Here is a 20,521-nt window from a genome sequence, read left to right as displayed (position 1 = left end):
TATCTACGGATGTACAGCGGAGAGCATTCTGAGTGTTTGCATCGCCGCCCGGTACGGAAGCCCTAATACACAGGATTGAACGTGGCTTCAGGGGATTGTAGATAAGCCAGCTCCATCACTGGCTGAAGTCTTCCCACTATCGAGGACATCTTCAAAAGGCAGTGCCTCAAGTAGGAGCATTTGCTGTTAAGGGCCCTCGCCATCCGGGACTTGCCTTCTTCTCGTTACCACAATCAAGGAGAAGGCACACTCAGAAGTTTTCGGAAGAACTCCGCCGTTAATCTTGTAAATTGGCTGCATGACAACTACTTGAGAGGGCTATGTATTTGATCAGGGGCTTCCTGAGACTCAGTAATTGCGGTTAGGAATGTAACTTCACCTGACACCTGTACTTAAATGAGTAAAGCGATTAAAATGTTGCCTGAGCCTAACGAATTCTGCAGTGCTTGCAAGGTTCATTATGACGAATAAATGGATTCTATATTTAAATACTTTTCCGTGACTTGTACAAAGGATGCGACGTCAATTCTTTTTATGGGAGGTATTGATAAAATGTCTCTGGCCACACGTTCACATGAGGGCGCAAACATCATCTCATCAGGCTCAGTCTGTAACAAAGTCACGAAATCAACTCTAGCCAACTTCCTTACCTAATTGGTTAAGCACGACGTCAGTTAAAACCAGAGCCCGAAAAATCCCTCCTTAAAACCTCCTGTCGAGCAACAGGTAAAGCATTCGTCCAGGTGCGACCACTGGTTTATTTCCTCGTTTAAAAAAGTGGAATAACAGCAACATCCGTGTTAAGGCGCCAGAGAACTTACTTTTACGATTAAAAGGTACGGTTCATATACCTGAATTTAATCTTCAAATACGCGAAAATATTTTTTCATAATTTTACGTGAAATATAACTTTCTGACTTTTCAACTTGCATGATACCTGATACAATCACTCGTGATCTTTTTATTCAAATTCGAATTGAAAGTACCTGTAGTTTAGATGTAAATGTTTGGGCGATCCGTTAAAACACCGTCAAATCAAGTGTAAATTGATGGACCACTTTGTCCTTGCTGATTATTTTTAAAAATCTCCTCGTATTTAATCTTGCCTGACGTTTTTCCCTTCAACTATTTTTCATCTCTTCATGGGTCGCGGTTTGATTTTTTTTTTGTTGTTTTCTTTATGAGAGAACATTTACTACATCAGTCGTAAACTATCTATATCTATATAAAAGAAAATTGACCAGCGTGTTACTAGTTTAGGTGAAATCGGGTTGCCTTTTAAAAACTGAAGTGGGTGAGTTGTTGTCAACGGATCAGTGTTCCTTTGGAAACAACTGCCTTGTTCCGAACCATAACCTACCACGAAGTGGATCTATACACGTTAGAAATAAGTATTTAAAAGTTAGCTAAGTAATTAAAAATATTTAAAAATTAGCTAGCTGTTGCTTCCAATTTTGGGGAAGCTTTAGTTCTGACTCTTCTTTCAAATGGCTTTCTTCGCCCGAATTTTCTGTCCAGGATTCAATTAAGTAGCGTATGTGGATGGGAGGGGCAAGTTCTTATTTGGCATGTTCAAGCGTTTTAAACTAATCGTTCTTCCTTGAAGCTCTGAGGATGGGTCCTTCAGCTGTTCTTTCAACATACTACCGAATCTGTTGGGTTTCGTTTTCAGATTTCCAACATAGTTTTTTTTTCAGTTTTGGTGTTTAAAATGAAATGTATCTAGTGGCCCATTCCACCAGATGAAAATAAATCCTTCATTCTTTCCAATTCTGTGCTGATGTGGTGGCTTGCTAGAGCGCAACAGGTTGCTAACCAACAGAGCAAGGCTTTCAGCTAGAACTTCCCTCCCCCTCTAATTAGTACCTGGTTAATGTCCATGTTAGCCCTTGTGACTCATCAGGATGTTTGGCAAAAACACTAGTTACTGAGTCCCAATGTGAGAACAACACCTCCTGTCCAGTATCCAGCTGGCCATGCAGTATCCATCTCCACACTTCCTCTTTTTTTCCAGCACCAGACCTGTAGCTTTCGATGTTATTGCATTTATTTTCTCCCCTCTATCAACCCCTTGGGCTTTGTTCCAGATTTCAACCATTCTTTGGATGAAATTTCTTCTTCAATTCCCCTCTAAATCACCAACTCTTGCCTCTAGTTACATAACCTTCTTGCTATCTACCCTCTTTGCCCTTATAACTTTATAAGCTTCTATCAGCATCCCTCGAGATATTCTTCCTGCAAGGAAAACAAGCCAAGCCTATCCAGCCTTAAAGTATCTGAAATGCTCTAACATCATAGCAATTTCTCCTGCATGTTTGCCATCAGAGATTCCGGGACATGTACACCAAAGTTCCTCAGTACTTCCTAAGGATCTACCATTCATTATGTATATCCTACCCCATATTGTTGTTAAGTACCATTGAGTCATCGTCGACTTGTGGATAGTGTAGTTGTCCACAGGGTTTTCGTGGCAAGATACGGAAGTAGATTGGTAGGCCTCCTTCCATGTAACTACTGCTGCTACTTGGGTTGGGACCTGGCTGGATTCGAACTCGGGACCATCCACCTCGAAGTCCAGTGCTGACACAACTACACCACTGGCTGGCCCAAGCAGCACTCCTGAAATGCATTGCTTTACGTTTTCTTCAAGATTATGTTCCATCTAGTCCCATGGAACCCAGGGAGAGCTGGTTGGGTAGATTTGAAATTTCCTCAGAGTGATGGTTGAAGGTTGCTTCTGGAATTGGAGGCCCCTCCCAAATTATGTGCTGCAGGGGTCAGTGTTGGGACACTTTTTTAATAATATAAATGGTTTGGATGCAAGTGTGGGAAGGCCGGAGCAGTAAGTTTACAGATGACACAAAATCAGATGATTGAGAGTGAAAGTTATTGTAGATTGGAGGGGGATTGAGATCAGCTGGGGCTGTGGGCAGTGTGGAGGCAAAATGGATGTCAACACAGATAAGTGTGAGGTGTTGCATTTTGCAAAGTCAATCCAGCATAGGGATACAACAGAACAGAGCAAACTTGGAGTAAAAGTGTCTAATTTGTTGAAAGTAGTGTCACAGACAGGGAGGTTGAAAAAGTTTTCTTTTTTTGGCATGCTGGCCTTCATCGGTCAGGACACTGAGTTAGAGGAGCTGCAACATTATGTTGCAGTTGTAGAGTTATTGGTGAAGCTGCACTTAAGAGAACTGTGTAGAGTCTTGGTCACCTTGTTATCGGAAAGAAAAGGGTTAAACTGGAAAGAGTGAAGACAAGATTTGAGGATGTTATCTGGAATAGAAGGCCTGAGTTATTGGGAGAGGTTGGCTTGGCTAGGTCTTTCCTTCTCGGAATATGAGAATTTTATAAAACTGGTAGAAATACTTAATATTAAGTATTAAGGGGCATAGGTAAGATGGGTGGTAAGTCTCCTCTACGAGGCAGAGAACACCAGACGCAGGAAGTACAGGTTTAGGGTGGGGAGTGATTTAAAAGGGTCGGGGGGTGGGGTATAATTTTATCATGCAGAAGATGATGAGTAAATGGAACGAGCTCCCAGAGGAAGTGGCTGAGACAGGTACAATAGTGTCATTTAAGAGGCACTGATAGTTAAATGGAGGAGTAGGGTTTGGAGGGATGTGGGCTGACAGAGGAAATTGACGCTAGCTGGGTGGGCATTGTCATCAGCATGGACAGAAGGACTGAAGCAGCTGTACCTGTACCGTGTTGTTTTGACTCTATCTGCCCACCTTAGCATCTGATCAACACTGTGCTTTAGCCAGATTACCTGTGATTTCATAAACAATGCTTACATGATATCTGTAAACGTGTAGCTCCTACAGAGGCAATCCACGTATTTAGTGTGTGATATGCAGAGTCCTAGGACCAATTCCCATGCTTGCATTAATAGTCATAGGTTTCCAGTCACAAAAACAACCCTCACTCATCGCTCTCTGCCTCCTGTCACAAGCCAATTTGCTGTATTGTACCATATTCCACAGGCTCTCCCTTTTGAGCCAGTGTCCCGAGCGGATGTTGCTAAGGCTTTGCTGACGTCTGTGTAAATATCCACAGCCGTATTCCCCATTAATACATAGTTGCCTCAAAAAAATTCTTTGAAATTAGTCAAGATCTCCCCTTAAGTCTTGCTGACTACCCCTGATTAATCTGTACTTAAAGACTGATTTTTTTTTTCTGACTCAACAATTTCACTGTCACTAATGTTGGACTTAAATTATTCCACCTTGAAAGCCAAATATGGTCCATTTTATTCCTTCAGTTGTTTGGCAGCCTTGCCTGTGGCCAGAGCAACCTGATTGCCTACCTTTAGTCCTTCAACAGGTCAAACATTGTTATTGCCTTTTTAATACTGCCAGCGGTCAAACATAAGCCAAAAGGCTAAAAGTGGAAACAAGATACAGTGGATTCCAGTTAATTGGGCCCTCGGTTAATCAGGGCAGCTACTTATTAGGACAACTCTTAAAGAACAAAAACTAATCAAGAAAATAGCTGGAATACCATTCATTAATTTGGAATACTATACCATTTAATTGGGACAGGAGACTGTTGCAACCAGTTTTTAACCAGCCTCAGTCACATGCACTTGGGTGACTGTTAGCCAGTGAACCAAGCTTAGAACAAATAGTTTATAAATAGCCTCAGTTGCATGCATATATTCAAAAAGCAGTGGTTTTTTGTCACTGATAGTTGACAGGAAAGACAATTCAGAACTGTTCTGCTCACTGCAATTTCAAGCAATCAGGCCTTGCGATGCCAGAAACAGCTGGGTGTGAAAATAAAACTACTTCAAGTTAAGAATCACTAAGGATTCGAAGGTATCAACAATCATCTTGATTGTAACAATGAAAATGAAGATTTGCAGGTGCAATCTTTGAGAGCATTGTATGAAGGCAGTCCATTATTTGCACTAGCTGTCTGTGCTGATTCTGTTCATTTACAGTCAATCAAAAGAGCACGAACACTGGATAAATTCCTCCAACAACTATGAGGAAGTAAAACAGTATTATAATACTGTAGTAGGATTGATAGTGTTCTAATTTGTTCTGCATTTTTCATTTACATAATGTTACTCAGTTAAGTAGTTTGTCTTTTTAACCCTTTTTAACTATTTCTATGAAACTTCAAATAATTCAGGTGCCTCTTGATTGGGTCAAAATATACTGGTAATGATACGTCCCAATTAACCAGAATCCACTGGGGTGTTTCAAGTCCACTCAACATTTATTGCATTGATTGCCAGCTTCAAGGTTATTGTTCTGCCAAACAAGTCACTTAGCAAAAATAGTTTTACCTGCTTGTTAAGAAACTTGATCTACTTTCATGCAATTTAGTGAAAGAGGAAAAACTGGACAAAACCTTGGTAATAAGGACACTGCAGAAATCTACTTTAATACCATTTACAGAATAATGGTATTGAGCAGAGTTGGTGTGGATTTGTGACATAGTACAAATTTCAATCACTTGGGGTGGAAAATCTTTCTGTAAATCTCCAGCCCTTTTAAAGCTATGCCCTGCAACAGGTGCACCTAAAGGAGAAAAACTTTATTAAGGACATCCACATTATAAAAACTGAATACATGGAACTGGATTGAGAATTTGGTATTGGACAATGCATTATAAAAGAGAAGAATCTTTGGCAGGGTGTGACTAGTCAGATGTTGCTAGGATAGAGGAAGTAACTACACAAATTATATCTTCAATTTGATTGAGGAAGAAGTGAGAATGGATGATATGTTACGATATGCTTGAACAAAAAAATATAAGTGAAGGCCTATCATACAAGTGCTGCAAATGATTAAATGATATATTGTCCTTCTGAGAAGATTTAAGTGCTGCAATTATATAAGGCTTAGAGAATGCCCAGAGCTTCATGTACACTTGTGCTGTCCTTATCCAAAGGGCTACAAAGGGACTCACTAGAGATGGCAGATTTTTTCTGGAGAGAATAATTGAATAAGTCTGTCTTCTTGAGTTTGCAAGAATGAAAGATTACCTCAAAATCTAAAGAAGTACCTTTTGGAGCTTAGCAAAGATGCTGGAAAAACATTCCTCCTGTATGAATAATGAACGAGAATAGATTAAGAATAAGATGCAAGCTGTTTAAGACTGAAATTTTCTTCACTTAAAGGATGGTGAACCTGTGGAATTATCTCCTCATGAGAATTGTGGAGGCTTGTTCATCAAATTAATTCAATGTATTCAGATAATTGAGTGAACTGGGGGTTATGGAGATGGTGCTGAATGACGCTGAGACAAACAATCGACCATGATCTTGATGAATGATGGAGCAGGTTCAAAGGGGCAAATGTTTGCCTACTCGTCTGTTTTATATTATTTAAAAGGTGGACTTGTCAGGGAGCAATTGTATCAAAAGATAAACTGAAAGAATACACTAAACAATACGTACCTGGTGATCAGGAAGCATCTTGTCTTGAGTCTAGAAATTTGTTTGCAGATGTTAAGCTTCATGAAGCTTCCAAATCATAACTATGCCTATAACACTGAAATCAGAGGCAATTTGGGAATTGAGTTGGGCTATGCCTTTTCACTTAGAATGAATGACATTTATCATCTTTCCATGGAATGAAGCTTGAAATAGTTGAGTAGGTCCAGAGTGTATGTTTTTAACTGAACATTCTTATCACCAAAATCATGTATAAACACTGAAAGCAATGCTGAACAGTGGCATTCTGTTTTATGGAGACAGCTGGGATAAGAGTAGATAAACCTTGAATCTTCAATAAATCAAGAAGTACCTTTTGAGATATTAAATTTCTTTCATCAACAGCTATAATGTAGCTTGCAAAGTATTAGCCAACCAGAACTTTCATTATTGACTTCATTAGAAGGCGTTTCACAAATGCCAATTTTAATACTGATTATTTGCTGTTTTGTAGATCTCGAGTAAAAATGGGGTGCTTTACATTTGTGAAGGTTATGATGATCCTCTTCAACCTCTTCATCTTTGTGAGTATGCTTGTTCCGTAGCTGCTATACAGTGATTATATACATGGACACTTGGTAAATGTCTCAGCCTGGGTATTTTGAAACCCTGCTTTGTAGATTTTTCTTTAGTAATGATGTAACTAAGAGGCTATTTTGTATACAAATTTTTAGCAACTTTTAGTAGCAACCTAATATAGCAGAATGTCTCCAGACATATCAACTCATTACCAATTTTTGATGATCATGTTAAAAAGCAAGTCATGCTAGGTATCTTTACAGTAGATTTGTTTTTAAAGCCAGGCATCAAAGATGACATGAGCTCATAGAACATGGAAACAGATTATGGAAAGAATTTCAGAGAAAAAGCATGGCCCTTGTTTTTTATACATTTGAGGGAAGAGAAATGGCAGATCGTAGATATGGTACAATGAACTAAAAAGTAAGTGCAAATTAGGATGCAAATACTGCTTGGTCAGGAACTAGTATCAATCAAACATGATGGTCATCAGGGTTTTCAAATTAGAACATGAACAGCAGTGCTAGATGAATAGGTTGAAGGGTAGAAGTGTTTGCTTAAGAGTAGCTAAAATAATAGTGAGGGTTTTGGATCTAAGGTCAGGGTGAAACAGAGAGGTTTAAATTGGATATCTATGGTCTTAATCATCCAAATTAAGCCATAAGAGCAAGGGGACCTGTCAGGACTTTCTACTGAGTTTGGCATTGATTCAGTTTTTAGGTCTTGGTGAGCGGCAAGCGTGTATGACTGCGAGTGAGGCGGGTAGTGGAACCTAAGTGGTAGTGCTATAAGATCCTCCGCCCTTGAGCTTGCCCAGCAGGTCTGAGATTGTTGCTCCCTGTGAGGCTGAGTGTGATGGGCTCTCGGAAGGATGAACAACCAGACTGTAGTTCAGGGAGCCATGCAGTGGGGAGGGGTGGGGGGAAGGGTTAAGAGAAGAGAAATGTAATTTGCATTGGGACTATAAATTGATGCATCTGTCACAAGGATCCCAATGGCCATTTTGCTGTCTGCTGCCAGGATTAGGAGTATTATATCTCACTTGCAAAGGAGTTTGGAGTGGAGGGGAAAGATCCAGTTTTTGTGATCCATGTGGGTGCCAACAGCATAGGAAGAGCAAGGAAAGATGTTCTGCTGAGGTAGTTTGAGCAGCTAGGAACTAAAGTAAAACACAGGACCAAATATGTAACGATCTCTAGATTGTTACCTGAACAACATGCAAATTGGCTTAATAAGAATAGAGTTAAATTTATGGGGCATTGGCACCTGTATTGGGGAAGGAGAGAGCTATACAGATGAGACAGGCTCCACCTGAACTCTGCTGATACCAGGATCCTGGTTTTCTAGGGCTACGGATAGGGCCTTACATTAAATAGTGGGGGGGGGGGGTTCAACAGCTTGGAAAATTATGAATAAAGTAAAGGGGAGGGAGGTTGCAGAAGAGGTTATGGAAATCTCCAGAATAAAGACAAAAAAAAAATAGAAAAGGATAAGAATTTAACCAGGCAACATGGAGACATAATTGAAAAGGATGATAAATGCAGGGCTGAAGGTGTAATTTTTGAATGCAGGCAGTACATAAAATAAGGTAGGTGATCTTGTAATGCAGTTAGAAATCGGCAGGTATGACATCACAGGCATCAGAGTTATGGCTGAAAGAAGATCACAGCTGGGACTTTAACATCCAAGGATGCCCATTGTATCAAAGGGACAGGCACGTAGGCTAAGGGGGTGAGGTGGATTCATTGGTTTAATAAATTAAATCAATTTTTTTCAAAAGAAGTGATATAGGATCAGAAAATGTAGAAGCCTTGTGGGTAGAGTTAAAATACTGCAAGGGTTAAAACTTCCTAATAGGAGTTAAAATCGGAGAGAAGCTAAAATCAGATACAATAATGCATTACAGTGAGCAAAGATAACTAGAGCTGTGAGGAGCTGATGATTGGAAGGGGACACTAGCAGGGATGATGGTAGAGCAGCAGTAACTGGAATTTATGGGGACAATTTGGAAGACGCAGAATTGGTTAATCCCGAAGAAGCATTCTAAAAGAAGGATGAGGTAACCATGGATGACGAGGGAAATTAAAGCCAACAAAAAAACATACAGTACAGCAAAAAACAGTGGGATATTAAAGGATTTGGAAACTTTTTTGGGGGGTGGGGGGGGAACAACAGAGGGCAATTTAAGCAGTAAGGAGAGGAAAGATGAAATATGAGAACCAAGAGTGGATATTGGACCTCTGGATAATGATGCTGGAGAGATGATGAGGAAATATGAAATGTGGGATGGGCTGAATGAGTACTATGCATCAGTATGCCAGCAATTCGAGAGAATTGGGGCAGAAGTGAGTGTAGTTGCTATTACTAAGGAGAAGGTGCTTGGGAGGCTGAGAGGTCTAAAGGTGGGTAAGTCACCAGGACCAGATGAACTACACCCCAGGATTGTGAAGGAGGTAACTGGGGAGGTTGTGGGGGCATGAGAGTTGCTCTTTCAAGAATCACTAGATTCTAAATAGTTCTGAACTTGGCAATGGGTTAGGTACCAGAGGATTGGAGAACAGCTAATGTTGTTCCATTGTTCAAGAAAGGCTCTTAAAAATAAGCTGGGAGATTATAAAACAGGGTGACATCTGTAGTAGGTAAGTTATTGGAAGGTATTTTAAAGGACTGAATATAACAATATTTGGACTGGCAAGAACTAATTAGGGATAGTCAACATGGCTTTGTGAGCGGTAAGTCGTGTCTAACTGATCTTGTGGTCTTTTGACTAGGAAAGTTGAAGGCAAAGCAGTGTAGACCATAGCCAGGCCTTTGACAAGATCCCACATGAGAGGTTGGTCAAGAAGTTCAGTTACTTGGCATTCAGGATAAGGTAGTAAATTGGATTAGACATTAGCATCACGAGGCTCCAGAGAGTGGTGGTAGATGGTTGCCTCTCTGGAGGCCTATGACTAGTGGTGCCACAGGGATCAGTGCTGAGTTAGTTATTTGCCACTTGTATCAACAATCTGGATGATAATCTCATCACTGCCTGCAAGGAGTTTGTAAGTTCTCCCTGTGGCCACGTGGGTTTCCCCCCACAGTCTAAAGTCATACTGATTGATAGATTAATTGGTCATTGTGAATTGTCCCATGATTAGGTCTGGATTAAATTGGGGGATTGCTGGGTGGTGTAGCTTGAAGGGCCTGTTCTGCACTGTATCTCAATAAATAAATTAATGTAATAAACTAGATCAGCAAATTTGTAGATGACCCCAAGATTATGGGTGAAGTGGACAGTAAGGAAAGCTTGCAGCAGGATCTAGACCAAAATAGCAGGTGGAATTTAATGAAGCCAAGTGTGACGTGTTGGACTTTGGGGGGAGAAACCAGGTAGGACTTAGATGGTGAGTTGTAGGTCACCGCAGAGAGCAGTAAAACTGGGATCTTGAAATGCAGACCCTTAATTTCTTGAAAGTGGTGTCACAGGTAGATAGGGTCATTTTTTAAAAAACAAAAGCATATTGACCTTCATAAATCAAAGAATTGTGTATTGAAATGTTTTGTTGAAGTTGTATAAAATGTTGGTGAGACCTAATTTGGAATATTGTGTGCCGCTCTGGTCACCTACCTACAGGAAAGAAATTAATAAGAGTGCAGAGAAAGTTTACAAGGATGTTGCCAGCAATTGAAGACCTGAGTTATAGAGAAAGGTTGACTAGGTTAGGACTTCACTCTCCTGCGCTCTAGGGAATAAAGAGAGGCATACAAAATTGAAGGGTATAAATAGGGTAAATGTAAGCAGGTTATAGAGGGCTGTGGGCTGGGTACATGCAGGTCAAAGGGACTAGGTCAGTTCATCTTTAGGCCAGACTAAATTAGCTGAAAGGCCTGTTTCTGTACTGTGGTGTCCTGTGACTCTGTGATGGGAAGATCGCAAATGTCATTCCACTCTTTAAGAAGGGAGGTGGGCCAAAGCCAGGAAATTATAAACCAGTTAACCTGACATCTGTGGTTGCGAAGGTGTTAGAGTCTATTTCTATGGATCAGCTTTCAGTGAATTTACAGGCAAACAATAACAATGGGTCGAAGTCAACACGGCTTCCTTAAGCGAAAATCTTGCCTGAGAAATCTGTTAGAATTCTTAAGAAATAACAGGCAGAATAGACAGAGGAGAGTCAGTGGATATTGTTTACTTGGATTTTCGGGCAGGCTTTAACGAGGTGTCACACGCGAGGCTGCTAAATAAGATAATGGTTTTACAAAGAAGATACTAGCACGGACAGAAGATTGCCATTTGTTTGTCAGCCAAAGAGTGGAATAAAAGAGTGGAATTACTGGTTGGCTACCAGTGATTAGTAGTGTTCTGCACGGGTCAGTGTTGGTTCCATTATTTTTCATGTTTATATTAATTATCTGAATGATAGAATTCGTGGTAGAGGAGTGTAGATGATGCAAAGATAGGTGGAGGGGCAAGTAGTGTTGAAGAAATGGAGTCTGTAGAATTAGTTGGAGGGATCAGGAGAATAGGCAAAGAAAGAGCTAATGGAATACAGTTCAGGGAAGTGTAAGGTCATACCCTTTAATAGACTGAATGAAATCAGAGATTATTTGATAAATGAGGAGTGAATTCAGAAACTGGAGATGCAAAGGAACTTGGGAGACCTATTGCAGTATTCCTTAATGTTAACTTGTAGGTTAAGTTGGTAGTAATGAAGGCAAATGCAATGTTAACATTATTTCAATAGAATTAGAATGTATTACAAAAATCTTGATGTAATGCTAGGCTTTATAAGGTGTTGGTCAGGACATATTTGGAGTACTGAACAGTTTCTGGGCCCCATATCAAGGAAAGAATCTGCTGGCAACAAAGGGTCCAGAGGAGGTTTATGAGAATGATCCTGGGTGTAAAAGGGTTAATGTATGAGGAGAGTTTGATGGCTCTGGGGATGTACTCACTAAAGTTTAGAAAAATGAGGGGGGAGCCAATGAATGTTGAAAAGCCTCAATAGAATGGATGTGGAGAAGATATTTCCTATATTAGAGGAATCTAGGACCAGTGGGCCTCAGAGTACAAGGATGTCTCTTTAAAACAAAGATGAAGAGGAATTTCTTTAGCCAGAGGGTGGTGAATCCATAGAATTCATTGCTATAAGATAATTATGGAGCTAGTCATTAGGTATATTTAACATGGGGGTAAATAGATTCTTGATTATTAATGACCAATATCTTCCCTTAGCACCACTTTTTTTAAAAGCACAATGAGCTATTGTGTGTTACGTTGCATATGCCCTAATGTTCTTGTGACTCATTCAACACCTTGCATGCATTTGTTTTTGCTAAATTGTTTGGTTTATAGCTATTTGAATATATATTTGCATTTCTATTGTTTGCTTAAGTTTAAGTCCCATTGTCTTGTTTCAAGTCAGGTAGGAAATTCCCCAGATCCCGAAATCAAAATTGATGCATTTGTTCTATAGGGACTGCATTAGAGGCACTGACGATTAATGTATATTTGACAAATAATACAAAGGATGTTTCTGTCTGAATTCAAGGTCAATCCTATTATATTAAAATGGCGCTATTTATATTTTTGCTCTTATTAAATTAGTAACAATTCATAAAGTGTCTTTCATCTTTGCAAATTTGACTTGTCAGGTTAAATTGCATGCAATTTAATTAAGTGTGGGGAAAACTATGCGAAATTGCTGTTTTCTTTTTCCTTTTCAGCTTGCAGGAGGAGCCCTGTTGGGTGTTGGAATATGGGTTAGTGTGGATGGAACGTCTTTTGTAAAAGTAATTGGTCCTATATCTTCTCAAGCAATGCAGTTTGTCAACATCGGCTACTTCTGCATTGTGATTGGTGCTATCTTGGTTATCCTTGGATTCCTGGGATGTTGTGGAGCACAGAAAGAAAGTAAATGCCTGCTAATGCTGGTAGGTATAATTTGTGGGGAGTAAATACTGACCATGAATAAAGGATTTTTTTTTTCCCATTTGCTGAGCTGGGGAAGTGTGGGTGGTGGAAAATGAGGAACAATTGAACAACTTAATTCTGCATCGCACAAGATGCTGGAGGAACTCGCAGATCATAGAAACATAGAAACATAGAAAATAGGTGCAGGAGTAGGCCATGGAGCCTGCACCGCCATTCATTATGATCATGGCTGATCATCCAACTCAGAACCCAGCCTTCCCTCCATACCCCCTGACCCCTGTAGCCACAAGGGCCATATCTAACTCCCTCTTAAACATAGCCAATGAACTGGCCTCAACAGTTTGCTGTGGCAGAGAATTCCACAGATTCACCACTCTCTGTGTGAAGAAGTTTTTCCTAATCTCGGTCCTAAAAGGCTTCCCCTCTATCCTCAAACTGTGACCCCTCGTTCTGGACCTCCCCAACATCGGGAACAATCTTCCCACATCTAGCCTGTCCAATCCCTTTAGGATCTTATACGTTTCAATCAGATCCCCCCTCAATCTTCTAAATTCCAACAAGTACAAGCCCAGTTCATCCAGTCTTTCTTCATATGAAAGACCTGCTATCCCAGGAATCAATCTGGTGAACCTTCTTTGTACTCCCTCTATGGCAAAGATGTCTTTCCTCAGATTAGGGGACCAAAACTGCACACAATACTCCAGGTGTGGTCTCACCAAGGCCTTGTACAACTGCAGTAGTACCTCCCTGCTCCTGTACTCGAATCCTCTCGCTATAAATGCCAGCATACCGTTCGCCTTTTTCACCGCCTGCTGTACCTGCATGCCCACTTTCAATGACTGGTGTATAATGACACCCAGGTCTCATTGCACCTCCCCTTTTCCTAATCGGCCACCATTCAGATAATAATCTGTTTTCCTATTTTTGCCACCAAAGTGGATAACTTCACATTTATCCACATTAAATTGCATCTGCCATGAGTTTGCCCACTCACCCAACCTATCCAAGTCACCCTGCATCCTCTTAGCATCCTCCTCACTGCTAACACTGCCACCCAGCTTCGTGTCATCCGCAAACTTGGAGATGCTGCATTTGATTCCCTCATCCAAGTCATTAATATATATTGTAAACAACTGGGGTCCCAGCACTGAGCCTTGCGGTACCCCACTAGTCACCGCCTGCCATTCTGAAAAGGTCCCGTTTATTCCCACTCTTTGCTTCCTGTCTGCTAACCAATTCTCCACCCACACCAATACCTTACCCCCAATACCGTGTGCTTTAAGTTTGCACACTAATCTCCTGTGTGGGACCTTGTCAAAAGGCTTTTGAAAATCCAAATATACCACATCCACTGGTTCTCCCCTATCCACTCTACTAGTTACATCCTCACCCTCAAAAAATTCTGAGATTCGTCAGACATGATTTTCCTTTCACAAATCCATGCTGACTTTGTCCGATCATTTCACTGCTTTCCAAATGTGCTGTTATCACATCCTTGATAACTGACTCCAGCAGTTTCCCCACCACCGACGTTAGGCTAACCGGTCTATAATTCCCCGGTTTCTCTCTCCCTCCTTTTTTAAAAAGTGGGGTTACATTAGCCACCCTCCAATCCTCAGGAACTAGTCCAGAATCTAATGAGTTTTGAAAAATTATCACTAATGCATCCACTATTTCTTGGGCTACTTCCTTAAGCACTCTGGGATGCAGACCATCTGGCCCTGGGGATTTATCTGCCTTCAATCCCTTCAATTTACCTAACACCACTTCCCTACTAAAATGTATTTCACTCAGTTCTTCCATCTCACTGGACCCTCTGTCCCTTACCATTTCTGGAAGATTATTTATGTCCTCCTTAGTGAAGACAGAACCAAAGTAATTATTCAATTGGTCTGCCATGTCCTTGCTCCCCATAATCAATTCACCTGTTTCTGTCTGCAGGGGACCTACATTTGTCTTTATCAGTCTTTTCCTTTTTACATATCTATAAAAGCTTTTACAGTCCGTTTTTATGTTCTCTGCCAGTTTTCTCTCATAATTTTTTTCCCCTTCGCCCTTTGTCCTCCTCTGCTGAACTCTGAATTTCTCCCAGTCCTCAGGTGAGCCACTTTCTCTGGCTAATTTGTATGCTACTTCTTTGGAATTGATACTATCCCTAATTTCTCTTGTCAGCCACGGGTGCACTACCTTCCTTGATTTATTCTTTTGCCAAACTGGGATGAACAATTGTTGTAGTTCATCCATGCAACCTTTAAATGCCTGCCATTGCATATCCACCGTCAATCCTTTAAGTGTCATTTGCCAGTCTATCTTAGCTAATTCACGTCTCATACCTTCAAAGTTACCCCTCTTTAAGTTCAGAACCTTTGTTTCTGAATTAACTATGCAGCATCTATGGAGAGTCAACATTTCAGGCCAAAACCCTTCATCAAGACCTGTAGAGTTCCTCCAGCATTTTGAGTGTTGCTCCAGATTTCCAGCAGAATCCCATGTTAACTCAACATCAGCCTTGTCTCCAAATATTTGGAATCCTAAAGTTATTTCAGCATTTTGTTTGCCACATCTATGATACTAGTGTTGGATAAGGTTTGTGTGTGTGTCGAAAGACTGATACTGGGAGGTTAATTGGGTTTCATAAACTCGGAACCCATTCCCTTGGGTTTGGACTAGATGCAACCTGGAAGAGTTGTACAATAGAGACTGCATGCTATATGTCAACATCCTATCCAATTGAATGTCAACAAAAGCTCCAAACGCTGGTGGAATATTCCATTTGCGTAAAGATTTACATAATGGCATGACCTCACTTTTTGAGTAAAGGGGGTTTTGCATTATTTTCAGTCACAGTGTGCAATAGAAGTACAGCCTTGTGGTGCAAGCTATCTCATAAGCCTTTTGTGATGGCTGTGTTCTCTCAGATCTCTTTAAATATTGCTGGCAGTTGCAGGCACTCAACCAAGCCCTCTAGCTGCTAGAGGACCCCTCAGTTAATGGTCAGGCTCCATGGCATAAAAAAGGTTGGGAACCCATGCTCCAACATATGACAGACTGATCTTCTCACTAAACAACACAACATTAATTTGAGCAATGTGGTCGCTGCTTTAAATGAGCTACTTGACATAAAAATCTGATCTTTTGTTTTGTATTAGCATGGTGCCTTGTGACTTCCATTATCACTCCACTAATGAAGAGTGATATCTAATTGCTACATTAGTTAGCAAACTTGCACATGAGGGTTTTCATCTTCTGACAGTACCTGCCACCACTTAAATGTAAATATTCCAGCAACTAGTTTATCAATAACATTCTCGTCAGAGTCAGGTAACAATTATTTTGTTTTCATCTTCCTAGTTCTTCGCTATTGTTCTTATAATCTTCATTGCTGAAATTGCTGCTGCTGTCGTGGCTCTGGTGTATTCTTCTTTCGTAAGTACAAGCTTTTGTCTCCCATTTATAAAATGCCATCTGGCGCAAGTATATTGTATTTAATAGCCCTCAGTTATTCCAGCTAGTATCGTGGCAAAGTTTTGCTAGCTTTCACATTGAAAGTGATGGAACTGGGAGAGAACTGGGAGACCGCTTTGCTGAACAGCAGACTGGGAGACTGTTTTGCTGAACATATGCTCTGTCACCAGAGAAAGCAGGATCTCCCAGTGGCCACACATTTTAATTCCACATCCCATTCCCATTCTGACATGTCTATCCACGGCCTCCTCTACTGTAAAGATGAAGCCACACTCAGGTTGGAGGAACAACACCTTGTATTCCATCTGGGTAGCCTCCAACCTGATGGCATGAACATCGACTTCTCTAACTTCCGCTAATGTCCCACTTCCTCCTCGTACCCCATCTGTTACTTATTTTTATACACACATTCTTTCTCTCACTCTCCTTTTTCTCCCTCTGTCCCTCTGAATATACCCCCTGCCCATCCTCTGGGTGCCCCCCCCCACCCTCCTTGTCTTTCTTCCTGGACCTCCTGTCCCATGATCCTCTCTTATCCCTTTTGCCTATCACCTGCCCAGCTCTTGGCTCCATCCCTCCCCATCGTGTCTTCTCCTATCATTTTGGATCTACCCCTCCCCCTCCAACTTTCAAATCCCTTCCTCACTCTTCCTTCAGTTAGTCCTGACGAAGGGTCTCGGCCTGAAATGTCAACTGCACCTCTTCCTAGAGATGCTGCCTGGCCTGCTGCGTTCACCAGCAACTTTTATGTGTGTTGCTTGAATTTCCAGCATCTGCAGAATTCCTGTTGTTTGAGATATTTGTTACATTTAATCTCTATTCCTCCCACAATCACCCCATATGGAGATGTAGTGACAAAGAGGACAGCAGCTTTGTTATTCGTATTCCCGCAAGACTGCTGAAGGGCCAGTTTCAGCGTAGCAATATTTGATGCAGTCGGTTGGTAGTTTAGTAACATCTGCTCTGGACTTCAAGGCAAGTGGTCCTGGTTCAGATCCAGCCGGCTCCTTTCATGCTTTCCATCCGTGCTGGGTTGAGTGTTGACCTAGCAATTTGGTCTTGTTTTTTTTAAAAAAAGAGACAAAAATGCTAAAGAATCAACAAGGTTACTGCCTGGTGCACCACAAGGTGCAGTGAGGAACAACAGCAATATTTGATACACAAGCTCAACTTCCCTTTTCAGCTGGAAGCAGTAATAGAACAATAGCCTTTAAGTGGTTCTAGTTCACTGATCATTCATTACATGTGCTGACTAGGTATCAGATGTAGTCACCAGATAAATGCTCTGTGAATGGTATAAAGCTTTCAGAGTTTAAGAGATATTTGTTTGCCACAAAGCCATCTTCTGCTTCGCTCAATTTCTGGAGGTTCCCGAAGTACTTGATGACAACATTCTTGAATGTAGTTGTAGGAGTGGACTCTCCTATTAGAGCTTGGTTTTGTGAAGCAAAATGATTGTCAACCTGAGCCCAAATGTTGAAGTCTGGTTGTCAGATTTGTTTTTCATTATTGTGCACACCAAGTCTTGCTCCTTGCTGCACTTGGATGCTTACCTGATACAATTATTGTCTCATTCACTTTTGAGTGAAAAGTAAATTTAATCCTACAATTGTTTGTATTTTTGTAGGCAGAGAGTCTTCTCCGTGCCTGGGTAACTCCAGTACTAAGGGATGACTATGGAAAGCAGAAAGATGTGACTGGAATCTGGAATACTACAATGAGTGAAGTAATTATTTAACTTTTGTTAAATGACCAAATTGAGACAGGAAAGTCTTGCTAATAAATACTATAGAATGGTTATTGATCTTAACAGTTGTAGAATGATTACCTTGGAAATATTTCAGCACGCCTGAAAGTGCTTGGGTAAATCTCCAATGTACATTAGTTATCTTGCAACGATGGCAGGAGCTAAAGTTGCAAGGAATCCTTCAGTTCCTGATGCACCTTGTTATATATTCCTAATTTGGTCAAATTTTAGTATTAAGTAAGTATTAGCGCCATGGTGTTATAACCTAGATGTATTGTATAATCCTTGAATAGATGGAGATGTGTCATGAAGAACAAGTGTGCACCAGAGATGACACTGAAAGATTTGAAGTAACTCGGTATTAAGCAGGGATGTCCAAGGCCTGATGCAAATTATTTGTTCATTTGCTATGGCTTTGAATTGACTTGCAACTGTCGGGTAACCAAAATCAAACAGTTTAGAAAAACATCAAAAATGGCTCCCAAACCACCTTTTGAATTCCAAAACTTGTGCCCCTAAGATTTCCTGCACCTGTATAGAGATTTGATATGAATAATGTACCTCTAGTATTTGGTTTAATGCTCCTCTTTCCACATTTGCAGCTGAAGTGTTGTGGCTTTACCAACTATACAGATTTTAGTGATTCCTATTACTTCAGAAAGAACAATGATACCTTCCCATCGTTCTGCTGCAACACAACAGCAGCCGTTTGTACTGAAACGGTGGCAATGAACAGCAGAATACAGGTATGACTGCTTTTTATTCCTGACATTTTCTGACCTGCATTGCTTCACTGTAGCTGTAAATCACAATCTTTTCATCATTGCAGGGATGTTTTCAACAACTCTTTGACATTCTGAAAGAAAATGCACACATTGTTGGTGGGATTGCTGCAGGAATTTGTGTATTAGAGGTGAGTTCATTTTGTTCGAACTAATTCAATACTCATCTTGCCAAAGCAGGCTACCTAGATAGAATTGGTCCTGTGGAATAATATTTAAGATGTAAACATTTCCATTTTGTTATTGAACTAGCTGGGGGTTGAGATACCAGGGAACCAAAATGTCCAATTATAACCCCCATGATCAATGATCAGAACAGATGAGTGTGACAGAATGGAGAATTGAGTAACTAAGCTAGCAGCAATCATTGTGAACTTCATTGGCATCTTGGTTTTGAGCCTACTTTAGTTTTAGAGAATGGTTGTTAAATTTGCTGTTTTAATTAATATTGTTGGCTGTTGTTCATTTCAGATTGCTGCAATGGCGGTGTCAATGTATCTGTACTGCAAGATTGATGGAAAGGCTTATGAATGAGAGCCAGCGTATTGCAAGTTGTCTAGGGAGTGTAATGAAACTTCAGATCAATGTTCGATTATACCTGGAGTTGAATTTCTTCAGACACTTAGAATTTTGTATTGGCATCCAGTAATTTTGTATTAAACTCTAAGAATCCATTTACAATGGATGTGCAGAAATCTTTCCGAGGAAAATCCTTGCTGACACCATTGCATTTGTCCTGTCGCACTAGGCAAAGGTACCTCTGTTTTCCCATAATTTAATTTTCTGGAAATGAGGAATAAGTGCAAATGTTTTAAATTTTGAGTACTTCTGGAATTTGTCAGTGTGATTCAAAAGTGACTGCCTTGTTTAGATTTACTGGGGCAAGGGAGAGGAATCATTTCCTTCATGTTGTATCCGTTGGCTACACCTTCAAGTTTTTGACCCCTTGACCAAGAGCTAATATCTTCTTAATTTTACCCACACTTTGATATATTTATTCACATCTGCACTTTACAAATTCTTGGTGTCTTGGTCTTGGAAACCTTTTGTACATAGCACTTCTGAAAAATGTACTGAGCAGTGTAAATTGTTTCTTTTCTTGCATAAATACAAATGAGGTAGGGCAAGACTATAAATTGAATGAATGCATCGTCCTGACATTGGCTAACAATGTCACCTAGTCTTCTATTGCACTGGATAAGTGATCCTCTTAAATGATAAAGCCTCTTGCTTTGTATATAACATCGAATAATTGGCCTTTGTATTTTGATTATGACTTTCAATGAAGTTGATTTGTATAATTTTTTTTGTCTTTTAATAAATTATGAACTAATGAAGTCTAATTTATTTGAAACGATAACCTGGGATATTGGGAATATTTGGGGCTAAATGAGAGATCCTTAGAGCTGTTGCATCTTAGCTAGGAGACTGGAACCAAATACTAATTATGCCAATGAGAGGTCTGGGGTTGATATATGGTGGGTAAGGAGTGATTTCTGTACTATTTGCTTTATTTATAACTGTAGAACTAGTTTGAGGGCACTAACATTTGCTTTTCTTAAGTCCAGCTGAAAGGATGAAAATACAGAAAAAGTCATATCTTTAATAATTCAGACTATATTAACTGGAGAAATAGGCCTTTC

The 20,521-nt window shown here is 40.4% G+C and overlaps 1 protein-coding gene across 1 annotated transcript; it reads left to right on the top strand.

The window, feature by feature from the left end:
* The first annotated feature begins 601 nt into the window (after positions 1-601).
* LOC134355202 (tetraspanin-1) lies at positions 602-20,220 on the top strand. The gene is made up of 8 exons (XM_063064987.1): positions 602-836; positions 6,903-6,972; positions 12,677-12,883; positions 16,236-16,310; positions 17,977-18,075; positions 18,699-18,842; positions 18,926-19,009; positions 19,350-20,220. The coding sequence occupies exons 2-8, from the start codon at positions 6,916-6,918 to the stop codon at positions 19,410-19,412; spliced, it is 729 nt and encodes a 242-aa protein (XP_062921057.1). The 5' UTR covers positions 602-836; positions 6,903-6,915; the 3' UTR covers positions 19,413-20,220.
* The last annotated feature ends 301 nt before the right edge of the window (positions 20,221-20,521 follow it).

This window comes from Mobula hypostoma, chromosome 12 (genome assembly GCF_963921235.1).
Source record: "Mobula hypostoma chromosome 12, sMobHyp1.1, whole genome shotgun sequence".
Lineage (NCBI taxonomy): Eukaryota > Metazoa > Chordata > Chondrichthyes > Myliobatiformes > Myliobatidae > Mobula > Mobula hypostoma.
Note: the sequence above shows the minus strand (reverse complement) of the source record. Positions and strands in the feature narration are given on the sequence as shown.